Here is a 24419-nt window from a genome sequence, read left to right as displayed (position 1 = left end):
TCTCCTAAATTTATTGTGAAGCAATATAGTAATGGAAAGAACAAGTTAGTTACCTGATGGGTTGATTCTTGGGTTCATTAGAATAGATTTCCCTAGGGGAGTTGTGGAAAGAGGGGACTGTCCTTAGAGATGCTGTGGACTGGCAGATGCTACCCGGCCATGAGAAATTTGACCCCTGAAACAACGACTCTAAGCAGAATATGGGCCACATGGCAAGAAGGGAACAGAGACCTGAATCAGCACCAGACAGAAAGGACGCAATACAAACCCTGTTGTATTGTGGAACTATAATGGGACCTGATCAGAGAAGTGGGAAATATGTATAAATAAAAGGCAAAGAGAAGAAAATGTTTGTAGGTGCAAATCCGTGGTCCTAGGGGATGCAGAGTTAGAGTTTGCATCAGTTTTCAATTTACCGTAGCAATTTTTGATTTCAAATACGTTGTTCAGTTTTTATTTCTATCACTAGTTTAGGAAAGTACCTACAATTCAGTGAATTTTTCAGATTCATTGAGAACAATCTAAATTGGACTCTTGAGACTTCCATTGCAATTCTTTATAAAGCCCTAATGCAGTTTTTTTTTTTTTGGTGGGGGGGGGTTANACAAAACTAATAGGCAACCAACGGAATGGGAAAAGATAGTTGCAAATGACATATCAGATAAAGGGTTAATATCCAAAATCTATAAGGAACTCACCAAACTCCACACCCGAAAAACAAACAACCCAGTGAAGAAATGGGCAGAAGATATGAACAGACACTTCTCCAAAGAGGACATCCAGATGGCCAACAGACACATAAAACGATGCTCAGCATCCCTCCTCATCAGGGAAATACAAATCAAAGCCCTAATGCAGTTTCAAGTTTTTGCTGCAGCAGAATGAATTAAACAAAACTCACAGGTTTCCATGAGAAAGTGCTCTGTCTTTAGAAGGTATGGCTCTGAAATGATCCCATATGAGGAAAGTAGGTACCATGCCTGTTGCGTGTTTATAACTAATCTGAAAGAACATAAGAAAATATTTGCAGCCAGAGGGACAAAGAGTTTTTGTTTAACCTGCAATTATTTAATAAACCTCAATATTTATTTTGTTTATATCATAATCCACCCCCACCGTTCTTAAAAGATACTTTCCCTTAGAACCTGTAAATCATGCCATTTGAAAGCTCTTGGGGTTAACAAGTAATATCTGAGTCCAGAGAGGTACATACAGAACATAAAGATGTAAATTGTATTATCTTAATTGCCTTATTTTTAATCTTTTTTTGGTTTATTATTTGTGCCAGCTTTATAAAAGTTTCATTTAATCAGGTATCTCTATAGATTTTTAGTGTCATCTATCATGTTAATAGCATTCTGATAGAGAAAAAAAATTCCCTGCTAAACTCTTATGAAAAATGGGCCAGCACATAATATCTTTTAAGATATTTTAAGGGAAACAAGTGAGTTTTCATGGTGATTGTTTTTTTTGTATGTGAAAACAAAGCTCAGGCCGATTTCATGTTCAGACTAAGAACTAAGGAAGCAGTTCTCTGATTATCTCATAGGTGTTTTTCTAATTGTAGTGCATCACAGCCTAATTTAGAAAATGTTCTGATACTTATCTGTGATGGACCACCATCCATGAGGCTTAAGGCTTTAATTACTAACATATTGAATCAAAGCCCTTTTTATGCCTTGCTTTTAAGAAAAAGTCATTTTATGATGGAATCATTTTCATCAATTATAGTACGATAATGATGCAGGCATCTTTATGTAGTTATTAGTGCCAGAGCAAACTTCATTCCTATGGTACTGATCATTGATGTCTCCTGTATATTTTTATTCATAGAAAATGGAGTTTGTTTCAAGTTGATGATCTAGCAAATAATATACTCTGTTGCTGTGACTAGTAGGGCCATGATACTAATGTAGATATCATACAGATAAGAAGTCAGTAGGATTGATTTCCTTTAGGACAAAACTTTTCAGGGTAAACACTGTCTAATGTGCCACTTTCATAATAAAGTAACAGGATTTTCCTGATAGCTTAATATTCTAAGGTTTTATTCTCTAAGTTGATGGAAGACAGTAAGAATCCATCAGGTCTTATTTAAAAACATACAGAATTTTATAGACCTCAGCTTTTGACATTTTATTTGTGAAATTATCTATTCTAAGTTAAATTTCTTGGCAACATCAGCGTTTACTTTCTACTTCACTGTTTTATGCTCTAAAGACTGAAAAATATAGACAGGTTCTGGTTATAATAAGAGCCACCACAAAATCAAAACTTTGTTTCTGTTTAGACTGAATATGAGACTCAAATTAAGAAGATGCAGCTATTCTCAAAAGATAGCCCTGGAGTGAAAGGTGAACTGAAAGATGAAGACAGAGAAAAGGTAATAAGTTAAAACAATAAAGTTTCTGTTAACAGAGGATTTCTGAAGTGCTCCTCTTTTACTATATTGTTTTAAATAAAATTATCTTATTACAAAGATCTTTTTGATTAAACCTTAAGTATTATTTAAAGACTTACTTATAGAGTATTGCCTTCATGTCTAATTCAATTAAATTTGCTAAAAGGCAGTCACAGCGGGTTTAAAAGAGATAGATTCCAAAGAAAACCTTAGTGTTGTTAGCAGGTAAAATTATGTTTTTCTAAATAATGATTTGTCGCTGCTTTTTTTCGTTGTTGCAGAAATGTTTTAAATAAAAGGTAAACAAAATACAGCATTTTGCTTCTTTTCTTTGTATATATAATTTTGTACATTTTAACCTTTTCACAGAGAAAGTGGAAAGAAAAGATTGCATATCTAAGCAACGGACAAAAAGACTGGCAAGGAATACTTAAATAAATTCTGCTATGTATCTGCCGTAATGCAGGCTTCTAATCCTGCAGCCTATCTCCATATAAATGATTCTGTTCAAGACCATAGATGTTTTCTTCACTAAAAGCAGTAAAGCTCTTTTAGATGAAATGTCTAAAAACATCTTGTAATAACTTGGAGCATGCTGGCAAGAGTAGTCACTTGTGACTATGTGTGAAACCCCCTCAGCCAGTCGATATTGTAATAAGCAAAAATGGTAGCATCACTCCATTATTCAGAAAAGCCAACAGCATGCTTGTTCCTTAGGCTGCAGCATTCATTAAGAAAAGCTTACTGGGCTGAAAGCTGGAAACAGATGATAACGGGATATGATTTTCATATTTAATGCTTTCCTTGGAAGAGTATGTGTGCTACAGATTGATAGAAGAACCAACTGCTACTTTACTAAAAGACTTTCAGGTTTGCCCTATAGCTACCGATGGAATCATTCAGCCAAGAAATTAACTTTTTCTCCTTTTACCTGCTTTATATATCTGCTAAGCAGGCTGCCTGGCTGCCAGTAAATGTTATTATGCAGTTAACTGTTTGGTATTTAAGACTCTTATCAGAAAAGAAACAGAGGCCACACTATTTTGTTTTTATAGTAGGAGGAAGGTTTTAGTTTTCCTTTTTTCCATGCATTAGCAGGCATTAATCTGAGTTTATAGGAAGTTTTAGTTTTCCTTCCCAAAGATTAAAAAGTTAAAAAACCTAGAATTTAGAGCATTCTTTAAAATGTAAGATACAAAACACCAAGCCCCAGCAACCTTGACCTGTATAAAAAGGCCTTTAATGATAAATGATTTCTGTGTCATTCGATGTACGTCAAATGTGGTATGATATGATAGACTTCTAAACCATTCAGGCAGTTTTTCTGTTCGACATTGGGTCATGAAATAATTGACGTGTTTTTAATGTATAAACCGGTTTGTTCTTTCTATGCCATTCCTGATAAAGGCATTCTTAGTATAGCAGTGTCAATGGTACTTAAGTAAAACGGGAGACTTTTTTTTTCTATTTGCACTACTAATCCCTTACCTTACATACAATTATGTAGTCTACTTTTAAGTTACATTTAAAATTAGGGCAAGAAACATATAGCTGACAACCCCTTAAAGATGTTATATATAATAATTAGAAGACAAGTATTTTCCTATGTACTGAAAAGAGTCATCTTCTTAAAAGCTTTGATTATTGACTGTATATCAGAATCAATTAGGTAATATATTAAGAAATTTCTTTCTTGCCTTTATTCAATTTCCTATTGGTGTTCCATCAATTCAAAGGTAAATATATTTCAGTAAAATGATGAATTAGTTAATCCTTATTATATACTAGTTTCAGAACAATTCCTTATCATATGAGTTACATTTTTTTTCTGGTGGAAATCCACACATGTCTTCTTTAGACAGTCATATGAATTAGTCTCTGTTCCCAGAGTTGTTGGTTTTCAGGGATTGGCCTAAAGCACAGTATGAGTCACTGGTTGAAGTTAATAAATCATTTTTAAGCATGTGATCTATGTGAGAAGCCACAGTAGATCCCCCTATGGATTCCACAGTGCATGTACTCAAGGTGCTTCCTATAAGATGTCCTTTCTAGGGCACATGATACTATGTCATGAATGCCAGTTACATGTGGTGGGCATGTGCTGCATGAAGAAGGAAGGTATGCTTCTACCAAAATGAGTGACCCAAAGCTTGGTGGAGGAGGCGGTGTTTGAACTGGTGTGAAGGATGGGAAGGATGTCAGTGAGTGGGGATGTGGTAGACATTCTAAGTACAGGAGATGTCATGATTAAAGGAGGATAAGTAGGAAAGCCCAGCAGGTAGTTGTGCAGCCTGGCCAAAGTCTAAAGTTCTTGTAGGGAAGTGGTAGACAATGAGGTTGGAAAGTTACATCATGGAACTTTTTAGTACCACAATAAGAATTGAGATTTCCTCCTGGAATCGTGTGTGTGTGTGTGTGTGTGTGTGTGTGTGTGTGTGTGTGTATGTGCTGGGGCAGGTGAAGGCAGGACTTGCGGATGGAACAGTGACATCACTGTGCAGTGACATCAGCTGTGCAGCTGCAGGTAGATGAGGCTTGTGGTGCCATGCAGGATGAACTGGAGGAAGGAGTTGGTAGAACTGAAGAAATCAGGGTTGGTTCAGACAGGAAGAATTAACTAAGTGCCTAAATTGAAGGTTGCCATTTAAGTGGAAAACACTGATGAGGGGGAGGATTTGTCAAATTAATGATGATTCTGAATTATAAGGAGCTGTATCTTTTAAGTGGTTGTATACCTTTCAACCATGGCAGTAATATGGATTCTCTACCATGAAAAGTTATCAAGTGGTGATTGTCCATTTTCTCAATGTAAAACTCTAGCTCAGTTTCATAATAAGGTATCCAGAGTTTTCTTGCCTCCTCTGGCTACTCTTCAGAGTCATATATTCTCTTAAGAGAATTAATAATTGGTCTACTCATTCCCCAGGTTTGTTTCCATGCCTAGTTTACCTGGTAAACTTTTGGTTTTTGGTTAATAGATAGCAAAAAGCCAAAGTTGAAGCCACCCATTTGAATCCTCACAAATTTTACTGTAATTCAATAATCCTTTATTATACATTGCAATTTTTTTGTTGGGGGAAGGTGTAAATTCTAATTCTGTTGGTCTTTTGGAATGTTCTAGTTACTTAGTTTTTTGTATGAGCAGTGACTAGAGAACATAAAAAACATTAGAGCATATGTACTCTCATTTGTGAATGAGAGTATTAATTTTGGGATGGGGTTTGTGAAGTTTCTTTGAACTATTATACTGTGAAACATGTGCTACTAAAAACAGCAGTGAACTGGATCCTTCATAGCAAGAGGGCACTGTCCTAGACCTAGCTGGAGATCTGTGGAGGACAGGACTTAACAGCTAACTGGGGAGTTCCACTTCACTGTTGTAATCCTTCCAGCAAGAATCACATGGAGAATGGTTATGCAGGCTGTTACTTCTACTTCTCATACGAATAGTAACAATGGGTAATGATCAGTGCACACTCACTCTGTGCCAGGTGCTACACGAACCACTTTATATTCATCAACTCATTTAATCATCTCAACAACCCTGGAAGTAGATGCTGTTGTTATCCTCATTTCATGGGAAGGCTCAGAGAAGTTAGTTAACTTGCCCAAGACTACCTAGCGAGGCAGAGCCAAAACTCAAATCAAGACTATTTGGCTTCAGCGTCCATGCAGTCAGCCATCTTGCTGTCCTGCCATCTAAGGTGGTACAGGTGAAATGCTCTTCAAAAGTTGGAAAAAATTCCCGATCCAATAAAAATACCCTGGCCAACATCATGCAAAATATTCCAGTTATCCATTTAGATGTTGCATTTGTGTCTAATCTTAGTCTCACTTGGTGCTGTAATATTTCAGGTAAATCAGGTGAGCCAAGGAGAGCAGAGCACCTGTCTCTAAACTGCTTATGTTTCCAATAAAAGGAGCATCTGTTTGAGTTGGCCTGGTGGGGCAGAAGAAGTAACTTACAGCTCTACTGAAGAAGAACTTCTAGTTGAGAAGATGTGCACTTGGTATGCAGTGGCTTCACCTGTGGGTTGGAGCTGTGTCAGAAGTGGTGGAGCTGTGGTGGGGAGCAGGCCCACTGCAGGGGAGGCACCAGACAGGGAAGACAGCCCACTGGTCAGTGGCAGAGCCTTAATTAATAAATACATCAACTAACTTTACTTCCCAGTCATTGCAAGAAAGGTTTCAATTAGGAAAATGGTGGAAAGAAGCCTCTCTGGAAAGGACTTAGCCTCTTTCTCACAGTCAAGAATGAAAAGAATGAAAATAACCATATTTTTAAATTTTCCTTCTGTGGAGACATTTGGCTGTACACCAATCACTCCTTTGCTGTCTCTGGTGGAATTATGTGACAAGTGTGTTATGTGTCAAAGGCTCTTACAAGTGAGAAAATTGCATTCATATATATATATGTGCACATCTTGTAGTAGGGTGATAGGGAAGAGGGAAAAAGTCAAGGCGAAAGTCAAGGAGAAAGGGAAACAAACCGATTTAGCAAGAGGAAGATAAAATTTGTGGAAAACACTGTTTCTTTTCTCCCTTTGATAGTACAAGGGATTACAGAAGCCTCCACAGGAGAACAAATATTGATTTCTTATTCTTTAGAAGATTTCCCAAACTTCATATACTTCTATTCTATGAAATACTATATTAGAAAAAAATAGTCTTTTTCATGTAGTCTGAAAAAATGTATTCATGCGTAGAACTTTTTTGGAAAGGAATGTGGCAATAACTATCAAAATCACATGTACAGTTGACCCTTGAACAACATGTTTGGGTCCACTTATATGCAGATATTTAAAAATAAATTATGTACAGATTTGTACACGTATTTTCCTTATGATTTTCTTTTTTCTGGCTTTATTGTAAGAACCAAGTATATAACACATATAACAAGTATGTGTTAATGACTTTATGTTGTGGATACAGCTTCCAGTCAACAGGAGGCTATTAGTAGTTAAGTAAGTTATATACAGAGTTTTTACTGTGTGGGGGTGGGGTGGGGTGGGGTTGGAGGTACACATATACTTTGTGCCAGCAATCCAGCTTTTGGTAATCTATCCTCAAGAAATAGAAACTCTAGTTAGTTTAATAACATTAATACACTAGGGGCCCCTGGGTGGCTCAGTCGGTTGAGCAATTGACTTCGGCTCAGGTCATGATCTCATGGTTCATGGGTTTGAGCCCTGGGTTGGGCTCTGTGCTGACAGCTCAGAGCTTGCAGTCTGCTTCGGATTCTGTCTGTCTGTCTGTCTCTCTCTTTCTCTCTCTCTCTCTCTGCCCCTCCCCCGCTCATGCTCTGTTTCTCTCTCTCTCAAAAATAAATAGACATTTAAAAAATTTTAAATGTTAATACAGTAAAAAAAATAAAGTTTGGGGAAAGGATGAGCAGGTGACTAATCTATTTTAGGAAGAAAGGGCCTGCCTGTGTATGGGATGGCTCTTTTAATTGTAGTATTTTAGTTGCTTCTATCCTCACTCACATCCCTCGAAATTAGAAACTGGAGTTGGCATTCTGTCTTTCTGATGTAGCTCTGCACATTTCTTTGTGGACAGAAAACTCTGACAGACACAGTTATATCATGAGCCACTCTGTGTGGGAACCACAGAGCATGTACAGAGCATACTAAAATGTATTATAAAAGAAAAGGCTATTGTCTTGATATTCCCAGACACTTGTTAAGCATCTCTTCTTGCAAGCCATGGCTTTGTATTGTTTTGATCAAGGTAATTGCGTAGACCTAGGGGTATTGGGGAAAATGTTGGTGCTGTGGTGTTTATTTTTCAATAATCACCAGTTGGTACAATTTAGGAACGCTAAATTTATTTTGAAGTTTTTATCTGCTTTTGTCCTAGTCTTCCCATTTACCCCATATAGATTTGGTTTTATTTATCAGGTAGAGGTTCCATTTAGAGTCCTATTTTAGTAGGTCTGATTTTATACTGGTTGAATTTAGTAGGAAATTAGATGTAGACTTCAAATTTATCATTAGAGACTTTTATGTTTGTTTTTCAAAAAAAAAACCCTGTGGTTTAGTAATACAATTTGAGCTTCATCGATTCCATTTTGAGTGTTGTAGCATAGGAGATGAGCATTGGAGTCCTCGTGTGTTAAGTTTGAATCTGTGACCAAGAGCAAATTGTTCAACCTTGCTAAGTCCCATAAGAATAAGGACAATGATGATGGTTGTTTTGAGGATTAAAAAAGGTAATGAATAGGGGCGCTTGGGTGGCTTAGTCGGTTAAGCGTCCGACTTTCGCTTAGGTCATGATCTCGCGGTTCGTGGGTTCGAGCCCCGCGTCAGGCTCTGTGCTGACAGCCAGCTCAGAGCCTGGAGCCTGTTTCGGAGTCTGTGACTCCCTCTCTCTCTGACCCTCCCCTGCTCATGCTGTCTCTCTCTCTCTCTCTCTCTCCTAGAAATGAATGAAACATTAAAAAAAAAAAAAGGTAATGAATATAAATCTCTTTGACACCCTGTAAGTGCGTGGCAGATGTTCACTGATTCTGCCACCACTCTCACCACTTGTCCTCATCATCTCCATCTGTGGTCTCCATGAGAGTAGCCATTCTTTGGGCCAGCTTTTTGCCACTTATCTAAGAGAGCAGTGACACCAGCTCTGGGGATGGAGAGGCTACCTGTGAATTAAGAAATGGGATGTAAAGCCAGCAGGTGGTAACAACTTGTAGCTGATTGATTTTCTCAACAAAGTTCTATAAGTTTAGAACACACCTTTGAAGACTAAATTTTGCAGATCCATTTTAAAATTAATATGGTTAGTGACTATTGGGTTTAATGGCCAGAGATATCTCTTTGTGGACTTAGTTGTGAATTGATTGTGTCTATAATCTATCACAGTGGCAAAATGAAAGAAGTGTTAAGAATTGCTTTGGCATGATGTCTTAGCTCAGGTGGCCATAACAAAATACCACAGACTGGGGGCCTAAACAATACAAATTTATTTTCTCACAATTCTGGAAGCTGGAAATCCAAGATTAGACCTCTCTCTGGGTTGTAGATGGCTGCCCCTTCTCTGTGTCCTGATATGGCCTCTTCTCTGTGTGTGTATAGAGATCTCTGGTCTCTCCTCCTCTTATCAGGACACCAGTCATACCAGATTAGGGCTCCACCCTTACAAAATCATTTAACCTGAATCATCCCATTAAAGACCCTGTCTCTTAATAGTTACACTAGGAATTAAGGCTTCGACATAAGAATTTGAGGACAAGACGCAATTCAGTTTGTAACACATGATAAAGTAAAATAATTCCTTCAGGATTGTTATATATAAATTTTATTAAGATTTTGTTTTTGAAATCTCAGTGTGACTTAAGGACTTCCTTGCATAGAAACTAAAAGTAATCATTGAACTGTGTGAAAGCTGGAAATTTGGTCTGACAGCTTCATTTCCAGCCTGCATTCAACTTGATACTTTTCAATTCCCTCATCAGTGAAAGAAATAATAATATAGTAAGAAAAAAATTTAGATTTTTTGAACATTTTTTTGCAAAATGTGAAGTTTAACAAATGTATTTTTCAAAGTATAGTAATGATTAAGATCTACCTGCTTTGACAGCCATAGTTAGTAATTATTAACTAAGTCATCATTATAATAGTTGTAAACTTGGTCTCTCCCTAGTATATCCTCTCCCATTTTCCCTAGTAAAGATGTAGTCCTGGTTTTAAAAGTTACCTTCTGGGGGCCCTGGGTGGCTCAGTCCATTAAACATCCGACTTTAGGTCATATCATGATCTCACTATTCATGGGTTCTAGCTGGGCTCATTGCTACCAGTTCAGAACTCAGAGCTCGAAGTTCAGAACCTGGAGCCTGCTTGGGATTCTGTGTCTATGTCTCTGTCTCCCTCCTCCGCTCATACTGTGTGTGTGTGTGTGTGTGTCTCAAAAATAAACATTAAAAAAAAGTTACCTTCTGTTCACTCAAAAATATTTTTAGTCATATTCATTTGCTTTGCAGTCACTTTCCCCAGCTCCTAAAATGTTTAAAGAAACTACAGACAGAGAACTGTGTCAAGAAAAGGAAGAACTGAACCAAAATCCTGGATTAGAGGTTTACCTCAAGCACTGAGGTACAGAAAGTAATAGGAAGGTGTAGAAACATTGATCATTATTTCAGATCCTTAAATACCGATACATACCCCTTCTTTTGGCAATAACATTTCTCGTTCAAACACTGTTCGATTCCTAATATTATTGTTGTGTCAACAAGAATGTGAAACACAACATTCTCTCTTCAGCTTCCCAGGCTCACAAACTGTTTGAGACACATAACAGTGTCAGAATTTTAAGATTAAAGACCACCCTATTTCCTGTTGCTAAGCAAACAAAATGACAGACTGTTTTAAAAAAGAAGAGAGGCACCTGTCTCACTGCCCGATCTCAGTAAACGGGAAAGCTGCCAACCTGCAGAAGCCCAGCTTGTATTTTACTGGAGCCGCTGTTTTACTTTGCAAATGTTTAGCCAGTTCAGATGTAGCGTTGCCTTACAACAAGCAGCAGTTCATTTGTGCAGGTCTCTTGTACATTTTTGTTGTTGTTGTTAATAAAAGTTTAAGTAATTGCTGGTAAGAATATAAAATGGTGCAGCAGATAAGTGGTTGCCTAGGGCTGAGGGCTGATCAGGGAGGATGGGGAGTGATTGCTAAAGGGCACAGGGTTTCTTTTTGGGGTGATGCGATGTCCTGAAATTGTTTTGGTGATGGCTACACAACTGTGAATATATTGAAGCCTCTGAATTGTATACTTTAAAAGGATGAATTTTAGGGTATGTGAACTATATCTCAATAAAATGTTTTTTATTAAGTTTGTGAAATTGGAAAAAGGAAAAGATGAGCAGAGCAATGTTCATTTTCCTGGCATAATCCTATATAAATAAATTTTGGTTAATTTCTTTTTCCTCTATTGATTTATCTTTACATAGGTATAAGTGTACTGAATATATAATTTGGGTTTTATTTTTCTTTTGTCATATCTAAACATTTTTCTTGTTATGGCATAGTCTTCATTTGCCTCATTTTTGTGACTTCATAATCTTGCCCTATTATATGTGGTTTGCTTCTAACCTTTCATGAGTGTAAATAATGCTGCAAATGAACTTATTTGTCCCATAGCCTTTTATTTTCCTGTGAGGCTTGTTTCCTTAAGGTGTTTCCCTGTAAAATTATAGAATCAAAGACAATAAAGATGCCTAGGACTCTTAATGCTGGATTCTCTCCTGTTTGCTTTCAGAGGATTCTGCCTGTTTATTTCACTACCAACAATACAAACAGGAGCTCCTATTTCATCTAACCTTCATCACTACTGGGGATTTTCAAAATCATTGTTATTTTTTTAATTGAAATATACTTGACATATAATACTGTATAAATTTAAGGTGTATAATAGGTTAATTTGTTACATTTATATATTTTAATATGATTATCATTTTGTGATAATTAGCACCTCTATCACATTACATAATTACCATTTCTTTTCAGTGGCCAGGATAATTGAGTTCTAGTCTCTTAGTAAGTTTGATGATTGTAATACAATATTGTCTATATTCACTGTACTGGGCATTAGAGCTCTAGGACTTAGTACTCACTGCAAGTTTGTACCCTTACACCTATCCCCAACACCCCACTTCCCAGGGGTTATTTTTTTAAGTAAACTTTTTATTCTAGAATAATTTTAGATTCGCAGAAAAGTTGCAGAGACTATATAACTTCCTTGGATCCCTCACTCAGTTCCCACAATGGTCAACATCCTACATTACAATGCCATATTTGTCAAATCTAAAAAAACAACTTAGATACATTACTGTTAACTAAACTCCAGACTTTATTTGTATTTCATCAGATTTTCCCTCAATGTCCTTTTTCTGTTCCAGGACCCAATCCAGGATTGGATGTTTTAATTTTAATTTCTAAAATTTAATGTAATAGGTATAAAGTTAACATTATATTATTGTCCCTCTTGTTTTTTTAATTTTTTGTTTTTTTAAGAAGTCAAAATTTTAAGAGAATATTTCTAATTATTCTGCTTCATAGTGGAAGGATTGGAGGTTAATTTCCATCCCAATAAACTTGCTTTATCAGAGTATTATTCCTGTTACTGAAAAACCATAAACATACTTCTGTGATCTTTCTGCCAAAAATGCATAGCCTGGACATAATCATGAGGAAACATCAGTCAAACATACATTGGGAGACAGTGTCCAAAGTAGACAGCCTAAATTCTTAAAAGAATGACAAAGATTGAGGGGCTGTTCCAGGTTAAAAGAGATTCAAAGAGACATGGCTCTAGATTGGATCCTGAAACTGAGAAAAAGGTAGCTATATAAAGGACATTATTTGGCCAAGTGAAAAGTTTGAATAGAATAACTGTGGAATAGAAAATAGCATTTTATCAATGTTGAATTTCCTGATTTTAATCATTGCACTCACTCTACTCATGAAAGAGAATGTCCCTGTGCTTAGGAAATATACACTGAGATGTTTGGGAGAGAGGAGCCAGACATCTCCAATTTACCCTCAAATGGTTTGGTAAAAAATTGTGTGTGTGTGTGTGTGTGTGTGTGTGTGTGTGTGTATAAACATACACATATATGTAGAAAGAAAGAGAATGATAACACAAATGGAGCAAAATGTAAATAATTGATTAATCTAAACAAAAGATATTCGGGGAGTTTTTCTTATGATTCTTCCAACTTTTCTATAAGGTTGACATCATACCAAAAACTTAACCCTTCTCCCCCCAAAAAAACAACTAGAAATATAGCAGGAAAAACTTCCTATTGGGTCTCAACAAATCCTCAAATGCAAGTTGTTTCTTATGGTCCTATATGCCAACAAATGCACCAGTCCGTAGAGTTTGATTTTATGCATAAGTAAGGGCCACCTTTCCATAACTCCTGGTTTACCGTAGGCCATTAAAATGTAATGTTCTGAGACGCCTGGGTGGCTCATTTGGTTAAGTGTCCAAGTCTTGATCTCCGCTCAGGGCATGATCTCACGATTGGTGAGATTGAGCCTCACATCAGGCTATGTGCTGAATGCAGGGAGCCTGGTTGGGATTCTCTCTCTTCTGCTCTCTCTGCCCCTCCCCCACTCATGTTCTCTCTCTCTCTCTCTCTCTCTCTCTCTCTCTCTCAAAATAAATGAATAAACATTTAAAAAATATTACGAAATTTAAAAAATTAAATGTAATGTTCTCATTGATTAGTATATTAGTAAGTAGTATATTACTATATTAGTAGAGTTTGTTGAGAACTCACAGTTCCATATTCTAAAAAGTCTGGAATGCTTGGCAAAATTGGCAGTTTATAACCATTTGCTGTCATAGAGATATGTAATCTCTCCCGCTTTTAGGAAATACTCTTCATTAACAGCACTGCCTTGAATTGCTGTTGTTGCTGTTTTTCATTTACTGTGGTTTTAGAAGCATTTACTATAAGTTAAATCATTACATGCTACTTTTGTTGATTGTATACGTTACTATATTGCTGTTTCTCTTCATTTCTCAGTTCTTGGGGTTCTTTGTTCAGTGGGAATGGATTTGGAGTTTTTGTTCTCTTAGTAAGTAAAAGGGCTTTGAGAATTACTGATTGAAAGAGGTAATTGAGAACACTTCCTTTGGCCCTCCCCAGATGGCTTTCTTCTCTCTGAGACATGCCTGCTCCTTTGCTTTATGTTTTGGTCTTTAACGGACCACTGAAAAGGGAGGTGTGTACTCCCTGTGCTGGGTTAGTAATTACTCTGGTAGTAGTTCATGAACACTCTCTAAATGGGTCTTGAAAGTGAAAAATGAAAGGCCTCCCAAACCCACAAGTCTGATCATTGATTTGCTTCCGTTTTTCACTAGCTGACCTCAGCATATGGCCAGCTTTAAGTTCTACACAGGAGCCTGTCACTTGAAGCCATGTATTTAAAAAGCTTTTTTTTTTGAGAACAGGAAAAATGAAAGTAGTTGTTAGATTAGGATAATGGTAATAGGTGATTTTGCCTGTTTTAAATTTGTCTTTGGTCTTATATTAGCTTTTCAATTACAAAAGGAATAGAAGTCATAAATAATATTTATATCAGATGAATCAGAATGTTGATTACTATAAATTTTCTATTTAAACCTTTGGTACAATGGAATATTCTTAATAATGACATAGTGGCTTCTTTGGATGGCAAAATGGCAATATCCTGTAAGTCTATTCTTGAACCAGAAATTTCAGTTATAGGAAGCTGTATTGTTAATGTACTTGCATATATGCAGAGAGACATACACTCAAGGATAATCATCGTAGCATGGTTTGGAATGGTAGATGGTGGGAAATAAACCAAGGTCCATCAAAATGAGACCAGTTAAATTATGGCACATTTATAGAATAGGATAATATTCAGTTGCTGAACTTACTTTGTAGCCTGGTTTCTGACCCAACATATAAGAAGCTTGAGGCGCACCTGGGTGGCTCATTCGGTTAAGCGCCTGACTTCAGCTCAGGTCATGATCTTACAGTTCGTGGGTTCAAGCCCCGCGATGGGCTCTGTGTTGACAGCTCAGAGCCTGTAGCCTGCTTCCAATTCTGTGTCTCCCTCTCTCTCTGCTCCTCCCTACCTCAAGCTCTCTCTCAATGTGTCTCAAAAATAAATAAACATTTAAAAAAGAAAAAGAAGCTTGGAAGTCACCACACTATCTTAACAAGTAAAAAGCTGAATAAACCAAAAAATCAACAACTCTTAGATCTCTCAGAGAAGTAGGGTTACAGAGCAATCTGCTGCCTCTAAAATAGGAGAGACCAACGGAATACAGAGAATCACAGCTTCTTAGAGTAGAGCTGAAACCACTACAATAACTCGTGCCAGGATAGAGAAACCCAAGCTGTAATTGACAATTGCTGGAGGCTGGGCATGAACAGGTCTGAGAGATAAAAACTCCAGAGAGACCTAGTCATAGTCCCCCAACACCACTGTTTGTGTGTTAATTCCAGGGAGCTTTACCAGATCTGCATAGTGAATATCAGAGGAAAATCCCCCTGTAATTCAGTCATGGGCAGAAAAAAAGTAATCATTTTGAAATATAGGAAAGCATTCTGTTCTTAACAAGATCTGCCCTCAGGAGAAACTGACCAGAGCCTAACTGACCTGAGAGAAGGGAAATACCAACCCAGAAGGCTCTAGACTTCAGTGTGGAGAAAGGGAAATAACCAATTCCAGCCCCTTGTGGCCTTGAATCTAAAACTACTCTTTAAAAATATCTTTAAACAAGTCAGTTGGCTGTAGATGCACGGATATTTCTGGACTCTCAATTCTGTTCCACCGATCTATATGTGTATCCTTAGGCCAGTGCAGTCTACAATATCCTAGTTTTGTAGTAGTTGAAAGTGGGTAATATTAAGTCTCCATGTTTGCTCTTTTTTGGAATACTGCTTTGGTTATTCTTGGTTCTTTGTATTTCCATATGAATTTTAGTGTCACCTTGCCAATTTCTGCAAGAATGCCTGCCAAGATTTTTATAGAGATTGCATTGAATATGTAGATCAATTTGGGAGTAAGATTTGGTCATCTTAACAACATTAAGCCTTATGTTCCTTGAAAACAGAATGTCTTTCCATTTATTTAGGCCTTCTTTAATTTCTTTCATCAGTGTTTTATAGTGTTCAGTATACAAGTCTTGTGCTTCTTTGTTAAATTTATTCTTTCGTGTTTTTATGCTATTGTGGAAAGAATTGTTTTCTGATTTCAGTTTCAGATTGTTTATTGCTAATGTATAGGAATACATTATTTCTATTTGTATATCAATCTTGTATCCTATAACCTTGCTGAACTCATTACCTCTAATCATTTCTTGTGATTCCTTAGGTTTTTCTTTTCATTTTTTTAATTTGAGGAGGGGAGGGGCAGAAGGAGAGTGAGAGAGAGAGAATCTTAAGCAGGTTCCATGCTCAGCACAGAGTCCAACATAGAGCTCTATCCCACAACCTGGGGTCATGACTTGATCTGAAACCAAGAGTTGGACACTCAAACGACTGAGCCACCCAGTCGTTTTTTGTTGTTGTTGTTGTTGTTTTCTTACCATACAGTTCTGGCTAGAATCTGCATGCTATGTTAAATAGAAGTCATAAGAGCAGATATTCTTGTGTTAACCCCGATCTTAGGGAAAAAACTTTCAGTCTTTCACCATTGACTATGTTGTTGGGTGTTTTTCAGAGATACACTTCATTGGGTTGAGGGAATTCCCTCTTATTCCAAGATTGTTTGGTATTCTTTATTATGAACATGTATTGGATTTTGTTAAATGCTTTTTCCTATGTCTATGGAGATAATCTTTTGGGAGTTTTCTACCCCTTTATTCTATTACATTACTTGATTTTCATATGTTGACTAACTTTGTATTCTTGGCATAAATCCTACTTAGTCGTGGAGTATAATTCCTTTTATTTATTGCTGAATTCAGTTCTCTAGTATTTTGTTGGGAGTTTTTACATCTATATTCATAAGAAATATTTGTTTGTACTTTTCCTTTTTTGAGACATCTTTGTCTGGTGTTAGGGACTGGATTTATAGAATGTGTTGAGAAGGTTTTCTTCCTTCTCTTTGTGTTAACTTCAAGTTAAAACAAGGAAGGATTGGTGTTAACTCTTTAAATATATGGTAAATCACTGAAGCCTTGTGGTCCTGGACTTAGCTTCAGAAAGGCACACACTACTAAAACTGACTCAAGAAGAAATAGAAAATCTGAATAGACTTGTAACTAGTTAAGAAATTGAATTAGTAGTCAAAATACTTAACCCAAAGCTAAGAATTTCTCCAATTTATCTAGGTTGGCTAATTTGTTAGTCATAGTATTCCCTTATAATCCTTTTTATATCCATAAAGTTAGTAACAAGGTTCTCACTTTCATTTCTGATTTTGATAACTTAAGTCTTCTTTTTTTTCTTAGGCTAGCTAGAGGTATGTCAATATGTTGATCTTTACAAAAAATAACCTTTGGTTCTGCTGCTTGTTACTACTGCTTTTCTCTTCTCTAATTCATTAACTTCTGCTCTATTCCTTATTATTTCCTTCCTTCTGCTTACTTTGGATTTAATTGGCTCTTCTTTTTAGATTTCTTTTTTTTTTCCTTAAATAGTTTATTGTCAAGTTGTTTTACATATAACACCCAGTGCTCATCCCCACAAGTGCCCTCCCCATGTACACTANCTGCAGTTGAGGTCAAGGAGGTTGTTTCCTGCTTTCTCCTCTAGGGTTTTGATGGTTTCCTGTTGCACATTCAGGTCCTTTATCCATTTTGAGTTTATTTTCGTGTATGGTGTGAGAAAATGGTCTACTTTCATTCTTCTGTATGTTGCTGTTCAGTTTTCCTAGCACCATCTGTTAAAGAGGCTGTCTTTTTTTCCATTGGATGCTCTTCCCTGCTTTGTCAAAGATTAGTTGGCTGTACATTTGTGGGTCCAGCTCTGAATTNTTTCTGTACGTTGATTTTGTATCCTGCAACATTGCTGAATTCATGGATCAGTTCTAGTAGGCTTCTGGTGGAGTCTGTCGGGTTTTCGATGTAGAGTATCATGTTGTCTGTGAAAAGTGAAAGTTCAACTTCTTCTCTGCCAGTTCTGATGCCTTTTATTTCCTTTTGTTGTCTGCTGATGCCAGGACTTCCAGCACTATGTTAAACAGCAGTGGTGAGAATGGACATCCCTGTCATGTTCCTGATCTCAGGGGGAAAGCTCTCAGTTTTTCCCCATTGAGGATAATATTACCTGAGGCTTCTCATAGATGGCTTTTATGATCTTTAAGTAAGTTCCTTCTATCCCGACTTTCTCGAGGGCCTTTACTAAGAAAGGATGCTGTATTTTGTCAAGTGTTTTTTCTGCATATATATCAACAGGATCATATGGTTTTTATCTTTTCTTTTGTTGATGTGATGTATCACATTGATTGATTGCAAATATTGAACCAGCCCTGTAATCCAGGAATGAATCCCACTTGATCTTGGTGGATAATTCTTTTTATGTGCTGTTGGATTAGATTTGCAAGTATCTTGTTGAGGTTTTTTGCATCTGTATTCATCAAGGATATTGGCCTGTAGTTCTCTTTTTTTGCTGGGTCTCTGTCTGCCTTGGGTATCAAAATGATACTGGCTTTGTAAAATGAGTCCGGAAGTTTTCCTTCAATTTCTTAACATGGAAGGTTAGGCTATTGATTTGAGTTCTTCTTTTTTAATATAGGCTTTTACAGCTATGAATTTCCCTCTAAGTACTGCTTCTTGTAGGTTTTAGTATGTTGTATTTTGCTTTTCATTTATCTCAAACTATTTTCTAATTTGCCTTGTAATTTCTTCTTTGACCCATTAGTTATTTAGAGTGGGTTTTATAATTTCCACATATTTGTGAATTTACAAATTTCCTTCTTTTATTGAGTTATAATTTCATTCCATTGTCATTTAGAACATACTGTCAAACCCTTTAAATGTATTGAAACTTGATTTATTGCCAAAAATATGGGTCTGTCTCACAGAATGTTCCATGTGCACTTGAGAATATGGATTGTGCAATTGGTAGGTAGAGTCTTCTTTATATGTCTGTTAGGTCTAGTTGGTTTATAGTTGTTCAAGTCTTCTATTTCCTTAGACCTTCTGTCTGTTTTTGCCTATTGTGGAATGTGGAGTATTATTGAATGTGGGATGATAGCAACCATCATTATTGAATTGTGTATTCTCTCAGTTTTTGTTTCATGTACTTTAGGAATTTGTTGATGTATATACATATGTGTGTGTATATATTTTTTAATTGTTATATCTTATCCACAAATGGACCATTTCAATATTATGAAATGAAACATTTGTCTCTAGTATCAATTTTGTGTCTTAAAGTCAATTTCAAGTGATATTAGTATAGCCACTTCAGCTTTCTTTTGATTACTGTGTGCATAGTATATTTTTTCCGTGAGATTCTGTTTATATACTATTTCCTTTCCTGTTCTTTCAACCTGTTTGTGTCTTTGAATCTAAAATGAGTCACTTTAGTAGCATATAGTTGGATCATGGATTTTTAAAAATCTTTTCTACCAATCTCTGACTTTAATTGTGGTATTTAATCCATTTAAATTTAATGTCATTACTAAAAAGGTAGGATTTTATTCTGCCATTTTGTAGTTTCTTTTCCATATATCTTTTTGTTCCTTAAAACTTCATACTGCCTTCTTTTGCATTAAATATATATTTCTTAGAGTGTCATTTTGATTCCGTATCATTTCTGTTAGTCAGTGTTTCCTGGTGTTATAATTAATATCTTAGCTTATAATTATCTAGTTCAGACTAATACCAACTTGATTTTAAGAGCATGCCAAAACTTTGTTCCTGTACAGTTCGATTCCTTTCCTGCTCCTTTGTGATGTAATTATAATACAAACTATGTCTTTATATCTTATGCTGCTCATCAACATATATTTGGAATCATTGCTTGATGCAATTCTGTTTTAAATCATATAAGAGTTACAAAAATATATGCTCTCTTTTATGTTTACCAATGTGGTTACCCTTGTTAGTGCTATTTATTTCACTTTTTTCCCTTTTTTTTTAATTGAAGTATAGTTGACACACAATGTTACATCAATTAGTTTCAGGTATACAACATAGTGATTCAACAACTATATATATTATGCAATGCTCATCACAAGTATAACTACCATCTGACACCGTACAATGCTATTACAATAGCATTGATTGTATTCCTTATGCTGTACCTTTCAGCACCATAACTTATCCATTCTATAACTGGAAGCCTGCCCATCCCTCTACCCTTCTTTACCTGGCAACCATCAGTTTGTTTTCTTTCTTTCTTTTTTTAATGTTTATTTTTGAGAGAGAGAGAGAGAGACAGAGCGTGAATGGAGGAGGGGCAGAGAGAGAGGGAGACACAGAATCCAAAGGAGGCTCCAGGCACTGAACTGTTAGCACAGAACCTAATGTGGGGCTCAGACTCACGAACTGTGAGATCATGACCTGAGCTGAAGTTGGGCATTTAGTCGACTGAGTCACCCATGTGCCCCCTGTCAGTTTCTTTTCTGTATTTATGAGTCTGTTTGTGCCTTTTTTTTTTTTTTTAACAGAAAGAAAGCAAGTGGGGAGGAGGGGCAGAAAGAGGAAGAGAGAATCTTAAGCTCCACACTGAGCCCGACGTGAGGCTCGATTTCACGACCCTGAGATCATGGCCTGACCCAAAATCAAGAGTTGGACACCACTGAATGTCTCAGTTGGTTAAGTATCTGACTTCAGCTCAGGTCATGATCTCACAGCTCATAAGTTTGAGCCTTGCTTGCGTCAGGCTCTGTGCTGACAGCTCAGAGCCTGGAGCCTGCTTTGGATTCTGTGTCTCCCTCTGTCTCTGCCTCTTTCTCACTCATGCTCTGTCTCTTTCTCTCAAAAATAAACATTGAAAAAAAAATTTTTTTTTAAAGTTGGACACTTAACTGATGGAGCCACCCAGGTGCCCCTGTTTCTGCCTTTTTTTTTTTAACAAAAATTTGCTTGTTTGTTCATTTGTTTTTTATATTCCACGTATAAGTAAATCATATGGTATTTGTCTTTCTCTGTCTGACTTATTTCACTTAGCATAATGTCCTCTAGGGTCTATCAATGTTGGTGAAAATGGCAAGGTATTTTTTTATGGCCGGGTAATATTCCTCTGTGTGTGTGTGTGTGTGTGTGTGTGTGTGTACACTACATCTTCCTCCATTTATCTGTTCCTAGATACTTAGGTTGCTTCCATGTCTTGGATATTGTAAATAATGCTGCAATAAATATAGAAGTGCATATATCTTTTTTGAATTAGTGTTTTCATTTTCTTTGGGTAAATGCCCAGTAGTGGAATTACTGGATCATATAGTATTTCTATTTTTAATTTTTTGAGGAACTAATATACTGTTTTCCACAGTGGCTATACCAATTCACATTCCCACCAACAGTGCAGTAAAGCATTCCTTTTTCTCCACATCCTTGCCAAAACTTGTTATTTCTTGCCTTTTTGATTCTAACCATTCTGACAGATGTGAGATAATATCTCATTGTGGTTTTGATTTGCATTTCCCTGATGGTGAGTGATGCTGAGCATCTTTTCCTGTGGCTTGACTGTCTGTCTGTCTTCTTTGGAAAAATGTCTATTTAGGTCCTCTGCCCATTTTCAATCAGATTATTTTTTGGTGTTGAGTTGTAGAAGTTCTTTATATAGTTTGAATATTAACCCTTTATCAGATATATCATTTGCAAATATCTTTACCCATTCAGTAGGTTGCCTTTGAGTTTTATTGATGATTTTCTCACTGTGCAAAAGCTTATTTTGGGATAGTCCCAATAGTTCATTTTTGCTTTTGTTTCTCTTGCCTGAGGAGGCAGACATATCTAGAAAACTGTTGCTAAGGTTCATATCAAAGAGGTTACCACTTATGTTTTGTTCTAGAAGTTTTATGCTTTCAGGGAGGTGTTGTATATTTGAAGAGAAGCAAAACTGGATTGTTTCACCTGTGTATGTGACATTTTCTCTTTTAAAATTTGGGCCTCAGATTTTCCATTCTGCAGAAGAGAGATTCAAATATATCTCCCCGTCTATTCTGTAAGGCTCTGTGAACTAAATGTTGTTAGGTTCGTGGAGATGCTTTGGTCCCTTTGGAAGAAAAGCATGTAACTTCCTCAAGGCTCCATTTTTGTTACTTCCAGTTCTACTTCCCACTGTGTGTCCTTGATCAGGCTACTGAACCAGTGCTTCTGTTGCTCCAACCAGCCTCCTCTTTTTTTAAGGAAGAGACAATTCTCATTCTTCCCGTAGACATGACAGTAAATTTAAATTGCTTTATATGTCTTTAAAATTACTTGAGGGGTACCTGGATGGCTCAGTCAGTTGAGTGTCCAACTCTTGGTTTGAGCTCAGGTCATGATCCTAGAACTGAGCCCCACGTTGGGCTCCACACTCAGTGTAAAGCCTGTTTAACATTCTCCCTCACTCTCTCCCCCCCAAATAAAAATAAACAAACAAACAAACACACAAATAAAATTACTTGAAGATGTTAAGGAAAAACTTGTTATTTGCAGTTTGACTGGCAATCAGGATTATTTTTGCATAAATGGAGTATATTTTACTGCAATCCTGTATATGATTAGTGGAAGTTTTTTTTTTACATTACCCATAATATTAGAAAGAGTTTTGCAACCTCCTAGAGTCCTTATCATCTCGCCTACCCTCCCTCTTTGTGTGTGTGTGTGTGTGTGTGTGTGTGTGTGTGTCTAGTACCTCCCTAGTTCTGTTAAATCCAAGCCTCTCTGTGAAAAGTGTTTAGAACTCACAGCTTTTTAAAAAATTGTGCTAATATATATAACAAAATTTGCCATTTTAGCCATGTTTAAATGTACAATTCAGTGGCATAAAGTACTCTCACATAGTTATACAATGTGTGTATCTCTTTTTGAAAATGTAGATTCCATAGTTGCTGGACAGTGTTTGTTTGGGGGATCCAAAATTGTGATTCAAAGTAAATAGTATGGACTGTACCATTTTTCTGACTTATTTTGTGGAAGCTGTGGGTTTTATAAAATGTGGTCGGTGTTGATTTCAGTAGCCATGCTTCATTTTCCTCATTTCATTTCTGAGAATGATGTAAACAACCTAATCGTTCCGACACAGAATGTTTAACTCACCTCTCTCTCGGTGTCGCAGGTCGCAAGGCAGGCAGGAACTAACTCGGGGACAGCCATGTCAAGAGGATTGTATCAACCGGCAACAATCTTTATGGGCCGCCAAATGTCAGCCGTCTCAAGCATTGGAGGTTTCAGTACAGAGCAGAAATCTTCCCAGCCCACAAAGAACTTTTCAATTCCTGACCCACATTCACACCAACAGACAGCCCAGAGCGGTAATGTGACAGACAGCTATGTAGTACAAACTAATAGTGACACACAGTGCTTAAATAAGTCTGACAAAATAGATGGAAAGACATCTCTTCAGATTGGTGAGAAAACGCCAGTCACAGCCAGAGCATTGTCTGAGGAGGAACAAACTCATTGCTTGCAGATAGGAAGCAACACGCGTCACGGCGAGAGTAGTTTATCTGAAGGCAAAAAGTCTGCTGAACTCCATTCCCCGTTACAGGAAAGATTAAGTCCAGAGAACAGAACCACTGATTTACAGTGTGACAGTTCCAGCAGATCAGAGGGATCAGAGGGAGAAATACTGACACAGGAACGTATTGAAGTCAAGGAAGAAAGAGCCAGACCGCCAGTCTCTCTGCTATCAGTCTCAGAATACTGTGCATCTGTAAATAAGTGTTCTCAAGAGAAGGATTCTGCTTGGGAAGGTTTCTCAGGTGGGGTGAGAGGCTGACATTGTTTGCTGATTTTTGTTGGTGCTTAGGTTTTGGGGGTGGTGGCGGTTATGTAAGAACAAAATAAACTCTTTAATTTTATCTGTGTCAAAAAGAAAACCAGTGACTTGGCCAAAAAATTCCATTCTCATGAGTTTTTGAATACACACGTGGAAATATATTTACAAGCTAATTCGCTGATTTTAAAACCCCCTCTGATAGTTTTAAAGATATTTATAATGATTTTTTGCATACTATAATTAGTTGTGGATTGTTTCTACATGTTTTAAACTGAGTAATTTATCTGCCTGTGAGGCAGAATGTGTTAACCTTGCTTCTCCCTGAAGTTGGTGATCAGTAGTCTGTTCATATTGCCTCTTACAGATCATCTTCCTCCCAGAGACCCAGAGTCACAGAAACCCTTCAGAAACATGCACGAAGAGCAAGAGGAGGAGATTTTGAGCAGCAGCAGCAGTGATCTCACAGTTTCTGTAAGTGAAGACGATCTGATTTTCAAGAGTCCAGAACCACAGCCAAATCCAAGTGACACGATGGAAGGAGAAGATGGAATAGAGGACTTAAAATTAATCCACATTCAGCAAGAACGAGATGTCCTATCCACCGAAAACCATAATTGTATTTTGCAAACCCTAAGCTCTCCTGATTCAAAAAGGAAACCA

The 24419-nt window shown here is 36.9% G+C and overlaps 1 protein-coding gene across 1 annotated transcript in view; it reads left to right on the top strand.

Annotated features, from left to right (window-relative positions):
• KIZ (kizuna centrosomal protein) overlaps positions 1-24419 on the top strand; it is a 126102-nt gene that overhangs the window by 19727 nt on the left and 81956 nt on the right. The window contains 3 exon segments of the mRNA XM_077750154.1: positions 2291-2383; positions 23097-23742; positions 24124-24419. The exon segment at positions 24124-24419 is cut by the window's right edge and continues 24 nt beyond it. Of these exon segments, the coding sequence (XP_077606280.1) occupies positions 2291-2383; positions 23097-23742; positions 24124-24419 (1035 nt within the window).

The sequence above is a fragment of the Crocuta crocuta genome, unplaced genomic scaffold, assembly GCF_008692635.1.
Source record: "Crocuta crocuta isolate KB4526 unplaced genomic scaffold, BGI_CrCroc_1.0 scaffold209, whole genome shotgun sequence".
NCBI classification, from domain to species: domain Eukaryota; kingdom Metazoa; phylum Chordata; class Mammalia; order Carnivora; family Hyaenidae; genus Crocuta; species Crocuta crocuta.
This window is presented reverse-complemented; position numbering and strand designations above follow the sequence as displayed.